The sequence below is a fragment of the Octopus sinensis genome, linkage group LG2 (genome assembly GCF_006345805.1).
Source record: "Octopus sinensis linkage group LG2, ASM634580v1, whole genome shotgun sequence".
Taxonomy (NCBI): Eukaryota; Metazoa; Mollusca; class Cephalopoda; order Octopoda; family Octopodidae; genus Octopus; species Octopus sinensis.
This window is the reverse complement of record NC_042998.1, coordinates 106863648-106871147: the sequence shown is the minus strand read 5'-3', so window position 1 is coordinate 106871147 and position 7500 is coordinate 106863648. Positions and strand designations below refer to the sequence as shown.

Here is a 7500-nt window from a genome sequence, read left to right as displayed (position 1 = left end):
ATTAATTTTGCCCTCAATTGTTGAAATTATATATATATATATATATATATATATATATATATATTATATATATTATATACATGGACACAGACATAACAGAAGTAAATAGACACCTTATAATCGTTTAAATTTATTTAAATCTGAAATTATATATTCAAATTATTCATTAGTGTTATAATGTGAATATTTAATATTTAGTAGACATGCCTCTTGCATTTTTCCTTGGAAGGATCCTGTTAGGCATGTTAATGACCAGATGACGAATATTCTCTGGGGGAATTTCTTGCCAAGTTTCATGCTGTAATCTCAAAAGATCTGGCTTTAAAGATGCTTTCTTGTCCTTTTTATGAAGCTTCCTGTCCATTATGTCTCAGAGGTGTTCAATAGGGTTAATATCTGGTGATTGGCTTGGCCATGGAAGCTTTTTAATGCCATTCTCATCAAACAATTCTTGGGTCATTTTAGCCGTATGATAAGGAGCCCCATCTTCCATAAATAGTCTTCTTTAATCATTTCACCACTGGAGAAGATTAGGAGTCCTTTCTGCCACATGGACATATATTTATTTGAGTTTATGTTTCCCTCACACTCCATCAGCTCTGATTGACCACTGCTCCAAATTGCTCCCCAGACCAACACATAATAGCTGCCATGGTTCATTGTTGGCTGCAACCTTTTCACGTCAAATTCTTGATCACAGTTTCACACTGACCCACACTCGTTCACTGTCAGAAAATACAACAAATTTGAACTCATTGGAGAATATGACAGTGTCCCAAAATGCTAGTGGCCTCTCCATCATCTCACTGGTCCAATCTTTTCTCTGCTTGATATTGGCTGGTCAAAGAGGTGGCTTCCTTCTTGCTGCTCTGCCATAGTAACCAAGTTTGTGGAGATAAGTGACAGCTGTTCTGGGACTGGCATCAACGTGTTCTGTTATGTCAGAGGCCTTGCAACGAGGATTATCCTCCACACTTCTCTTAACAAAGAGGGGGGCCCTGGTCAACTTGAGCGAGGTGATGTGGACTCCTTCTCCTCTCTTGTGAATTGCACAGGCGCTCTATTAACTGTAGAAAGCAGGATCCCAAGGTTTTCTGCGATTTTACTATGTCCACCTTCATATTGACCTAGAGTATGGGCTCTTTGAAATTCAGACTGTTCCAAGGCTTCTTTTGTACATTGCATGATTAAACAGTCAGATGAAGAACCTGAAGCAAAAATGTCAATTGATAAAAAATATAAAACTTTCAAGTTAGAATAAACATAAAACGATGTTTTATGGGGTGTCTATTTACTTATGTCATATGTATGTGTGTGTGTGTGTGTGTGTGTGTTGTGTGTGTGTGTGTGTGTGTTTGTGTGTGTGTGTGTGTGTGTGTGTGTGTGTGTGTGTGTGTGTGTGTGTGTGCATACATTTATATATATGAACGAGTGTATAATTAGGGCATATATGTAGAGAGAGTGAGGGGAAGAAGCAAAAAGACAGCAGACGGACAGGCAGGTAGAGATGCTTTATAGACAAGTGTTTATCAGCGGGGAGAGAGAGAGAGAAAGAGAGAGGGGAGAAAGAGAGAGGAGAGAGCAGGAGAAAGAGAGAAAGAAAGAGAGAGGAGAGAAGGAGAGAAGGAGAGAAAGAGAGAGTGGGAGAGCATACGATAGAGGCAGAAAGACAAGCAAATAGAGAGACAGATAGAACTTTTGCGTCACGCTGATTATAAAGGAGCAAATTCTAAGATGTATAACCTCTATGGACAGTTAATCTAAAATAAGAATTCTGACTCGCTATATTATGATGTTGAATACAATAGTCATCACGTCTTCTCGTCTGCTTTAATTAAAGCACACAAAAAAAACACCCTGGAAATCACTCGTGAGAGGAATTTTAATTACTAATCAGAAACTAAGAAACTTATGAAAATAATGAATTCCTTCCTGCCTTTCTTTCTGTTCAGTCATCTATCTATCTATCTATCTATCTATCTATCTATCTATCTATCTATCTATCTATCTATCTATCTATCTATCTATCTATCTATCTATCTATCTATCTATCTATCAAACAATCTTTCACTCGCCACCATGCTTCAATTACTCGCTGCTAAATTCTTTCGCTCCTCCACCTAAACCTATTCGACCCAACTGTCTCTCTTACCCTCTATTTCTGACGTCGTCCATTCTTTCATCATCAAAATCACAATGTTTTCTCCGTAACCACTGAACTTCAAATATTCACGCACTGGCCTTTAACAAGGGCCTGAAAAACTAAGAGCTTTCTCTCCCCCATCCAATCGAATTAAATACTTGTTCCTATTTAACAACACATTTCATATTGGTATTGCTTTCTAACATTTTATTTAAAATAATCAAAAGAAAAAAGAACAGGCCGACTTACCGTTAGAACTCGCTGCTTGTAAGCTAATATGAGTCCTGTAATTCCTGGAGATACGAACTAAAATCAAAACAAAAACAAAGAAGCGAAAAGATATAATTACTTTATTGTTTTGTGTGTTTCAGGAAGAGATTTGCAATAATTTACTTGAACTAAGGCGGCGAGTTGGCAGAATCGGTTGCACACCAGGAAAAATGCTTAGCAGCATTTCGTCCCTCTTTACGTTCTGAACCTAAATGCCGTCATGGTCAACTTTGTCTTTCATCCTTTCGGAGTCAATAAAATAAGTACCAGTTGAACACTGGTGTCGATGTAATTAACTTACCCCTTCCACGGAATGGCTGGTCTTGTGCCAAAAGCTTGAAATCAATATTTTTCTTGAACGTGTGGAAAGCTGATTAGTTTCACCTACTACAAAAGGAGCGATTTGACTAACCAGTAAGAGGAGTCTGGACATTTTGAATTCAAGTTTTAATACGGATGAATCTAAAAGATAACACGAATTTTGTGCTAGTTTAAGAAATGCACTATGTCACGATTCGAGGGTGAGGAATTCTTTGAGACTGCAGGGGATTTGCTGGATGAGGTGACAGTTCAATTTTAAAAATAGGATGACAATAGCTAAAGTTGTATACCCGAAATAGTGAGCTGAAATGCATATATATTCAAATATAACCAAAAAGGTTGAATATAATATGAAAGTAATTTGCGTGCGAAATCTAAAGCCTTAATTGGCAGGAATTTATGCATCGAAAGGTAAAAATTATATCATATTGAGCTTACTTAGTGTGAAACTTACATTACCCTTAAACCATAACATTACTGAGATGCAATTGTTCCAGTGTTGTAGAATGATATTCTTTCTAGTTTTTATATCTCTGTAAGGTGACTAGCTAGCAGAATCAGTAGCACGCCGGGTAAACTGCTTCACATTTTGAGCTCAAAACTTCCGCCGAGGTCGACTTTGCCTTTCATCCTTTCGGGGGTTGATAAATTAAGTGCTAGTTAAGCACTATCAAATCAACTTAAACTCTCCACCGAAATTGCTGACCTTGTGCCAAAATTTGAAACCGATACTATGTCAGGCGGCAAGCTGGGAGAATCGTGAGTACGCCGGACAAAATGCTTTGTGGCAATTCTTCCAGCTTTCCGCTCTGTGTTCAAACTCCGCCGAGGTCGACTTTACTTTTCATTCTTTCGGTTTTGATAAAATTAGTACCAGTTGATCACTGGAATTGATGTAAACAATTTATTCCCTTCCAAAAAATTTCAGGTCTTGTGCCTATAGCAAAAAGAAAATTAATATGTCTGAGGATTTTCTTAATGTCTGGTTCTGTCAGCCTACAACTGGGCCTATTCTTGAAGTCTTCCTTGTGACTTTCAATGTTATGAACGCTTCGCATTTATCTAGGCACTCTCTACAGCAGTAGCACACTGGTATACCACGAGACGATGCTAGGTGTGCCGTAGTGTAACCTGAGTATAATTTTCCCCCTATAATTTTAGTTATATTTTTAGTTCAGGTGTGCCGCCGAATTTTGAAAAGAATATAAGCGTATCGCAAGTGATAAAAGGTTGCGGCGCACTGGACTAGAACGACAGTCTCCCTCTAATCACACTATCGACCTAAGGTAACATTGGATTAAGTAATAGTTAATGCAAATGAAAAAGGTTGCGAAGCACTGCTCTACAGTTGCATGATCCCTGGACCATGCATTTTTGCTCCCTTATGGTCTCATTTTTCTCGTGATTTCCCGTCTTCTCCGAGAATACATTGTGAATTTCAGTCAGGTCTAGAGATCCCTATAAGTAACATGATCTGAAGCACTCTGGCCCTAAGTAGGCTTCACTTTTTGCATGAAACAAATGATAGCCTGCATATTTAAGGTCGCGTCATACTCATTGGAATATGCATTAAAAAAACCCTAAAATCCGAAATGCATTTGGCGCTCTCGCGGTGAGGGACTGGATCTTCAGTCTTCGAATTAGCCATCTCCTTTCTGGTTTTGAGAGGCCTAATTTCTCAAGATTGATATTTAGGTAGTGTGTTACATATCCCATTGCCCCAATAATTACAGATATCAATCTGGACTTTTAATCGGGATAGAGTAGCTGCAGATTTCTTAATAGTTCAGCGTAGGTATTTTCTTTTTCACTAATCTTCAGGTTTATGTTAACATCCGCTAGGCAGCAAATTTCTCCAACTATACAGTTTCTCCTCTCAATCCCAAATCATTATGTCAGGTCTGTTGTGCTTACATTTTATTGAGGTTTTCACTGGGACATCCACCAGTGCTTCTTTTTATTATGAGTGGCTATGACTTCTTCCATACTGTAGGTTCTTATTTCTTTAGCAGGGTTGTATGTATGTATGTATGTATGTATGTATGTATGTATGTATGTATGTATGTATGTATGTATGTATGTATGTATGTATGTATGTACGTACGTACGTACGTATGTATGTATCAGTGTACGTATATGTCTGTACGTACACATTGCCTTAACTAACAAGAGAAAAAGTACACTGCACATATTTTGGAGAGTATAGTTATATTCATTTGAAAATTTCACCGTTTGACTTTTAATATTTATTATAAACGATATTTTCCCAAATAGTTCTATAATACGTAATTCCAGCTAATTTCCATTTGTATTTTCCAGCTAATTTAGCTCACATTCAGCCTCATATATATGATTGTCTGTCTGTTTGTGTGTGTGTGTGTGTGTGTGTGTGTTGCGCGCATGTGTGTGTGTATAATATGACTACATAAACGCACAAGCATAGACACACACATGCACACATGTATGTGTCTACTCATTTTGATTACCTAATCGAAATGAAGTAATATTTCATCATTGCCATAGAGAAAGAATTAAGAAAAAATATTAACATTACGTACTAAAAGGCCTGCTACCCAGTGGGCTCCAATTTCCGGTTCCTTTCGATAATAAGACAACTGTGCAATCAATATTGCAGATACAGCACCTTCGGAAGACAAAATAAGATAGATAGATAGATAAATAGATAGATAGATAGATAGATAGATAGATAGATAGATAGATAGATACATATACATACATACATACATACATACATACATACATACATACATACATACATACATACATATACTAGCAGAGATACCCGGCATTGCCCGCGTTACATGCAGCTGAAGAATTAGACTTTCCTGTTATATTTTCTGTAATGAACTGGAATACCTATGATTCGAATTTCATCAAAATTGCAGATGAGGGTTCTTTCCCTCTTTACACACCCTAAAAAAATTGTAATCATGACACATGTATTCCATACTACTGATTTTTATGCGCAGATTCCAAAATTCCAGTCTTATAGAACCTGTTAAAAAGATTTTGCTCCTGAAAAATGGAGGTCATGGAACTCTAAAATGTGTAAGTTAAGGCCCCTATTGGGGGTGGGAGTCTTAATGTCAACCAGAAAAGTTGAATTCTTGAGAATGTTTTTAACTTGGGTCTTATATCTATTGTTTGAATTTCTTTGAAATAGGAAATATATGTATGTTCACTGGGTTTGTAAAAGAGAGCAAAGCTACAGGAAATGATCATAATAAGCAGTCAGCTACCGTACCCAAGTCATTACCTCTCCCAATGTAGGATTCTTCACCATACAGGTGACAGGCACTGCCGTAAGATGCATTATGGATCTATAGCAATTGTTAGAGCATGACCCAACTGAAAAAAACACTAACAACTGTGTGACGTGAAGGCCAAAGAGAAATGAAAGTGTCACGTTTGGAGTTTGCCAATGATCACTATGCTGATACGTAACTGGGCAGAATAAATTTACAATCTATAAATGTTTTTGAATAACCAGTCACTCATCTGGGAAGGCCTTGAAATGAATGTTACCATCTGGGGACTATGTGTGACCCAGTGATGATAAAAAGACTCAAAGGAGGTCTGCAACCAAATAACTTTACTCAACACTTTGCAACTTAATTAGTGGAGGCAAAGATGCCTCTCATTTACTTGACAATTTATGCACCAAATTGTAGACAATTCTTGAAAAGTGACATTTTGCCCCCTTTGGAGTGACCAGCTGTGTTTGCCATTTCTAAAAGCCAAGAATCATTTAATATTGAAAGATTGACCAGCTGCAAAGATATCAACAATTTTTTCCTTCTTTCTCTCCTTCTTCTTCCTTTCTTTCTCTTTTTCTTTAACACCCTTTCAGATACAAAAACACACACACACACACATACACTCTCTCTCTCACTTTCTCCCCATTCCTCACCCTCTTGTACTATCTTATATCTTTCCCCATCCCTACACGCTCAATAATACTGTAAAAAGATACAAAATTCCTGCAAAAGTTCAATTTGACAACTTCACTAGAGTGGACGAAAGCGCTAATATATGATATATTATTTATAAAAACATATAACATACTAATAAATATCTGTAAATATAAAACCATCCACATTTCTGAGTACTTCATTTCTTCTAATATATTAAATTATATATATATATATATCTATATATATATCATAATATATGTATTATGTATGTATGTATGTATGTATGTATGTATGTATGTATGTATGTATGTATTATGTATTATGTATGATGTATGTATGCATGCATGTATATATGTGAGATAATAGTTTGACTTTAATAGTTTCAATATCAAGTTGAAACTATTACAGTGAAAGCTCCTGACAGTACAGCAGAGACATGTTTTTGTTTCACTTTTGATACGTAATACTGAAATAGTGGAGAAGATATGATATTGCTGTGGGCTCGCCCTAGACAAGAAGTTAAAAGATTTTTTGCCCATGACACTACATGGACCCTAAGTAAGGCATGTACAAAATTTGAATAAATTGGTTGTGTAGTTCTCAAGTTTTAGGAATTCACACAGAGACACAGACAAACACACATTCTCATCTTTATATATATAGATATATATATGTGTGTGTGTGTGTGTATGTGTGTGTGTGTGCGTGTGGCTTTAAAAAAAGATAAGCTACGCCAACCACCACTCATCTTTCCGACACGTAGACAAGAAGAAAACTAGTAAGCTAGCTAGTCATATCTTGGACCTGAAAGCCAAAATTACCTACCACTCC

At 36.7% G+C, this 7500-nt stretch overlaps 1 protein-coding gene across 2 annotated transcripts in view; it reads right to left on the bottom strand.

Moving 5' to 3' along the window:
- LOC118762311 overlaps positions 1 to 7500 on the bottom strand; it is a 23235-nt gene that overhangs the window by 6992 nt on the left and 8743 nt on the right. For both annotated transcript variants that reach the window (XM_036500799.1, XM_036500800.1), the window contains exons 2-3: positions 5293 to 5378; positions 2393 to 2449 (exon numbers count right to left, since the gene is read on the bottom strand). In XM_036500799.1, coding sequence (XP_036356692.1) covers positions 2393 to 2449; positions 5293 to 5378 — 143 coding nt within the window. The remainder of the gene's footprint in view (positions 1 to 2392; positions 2450 to 5292; positions 5379 to 7500) is intronic.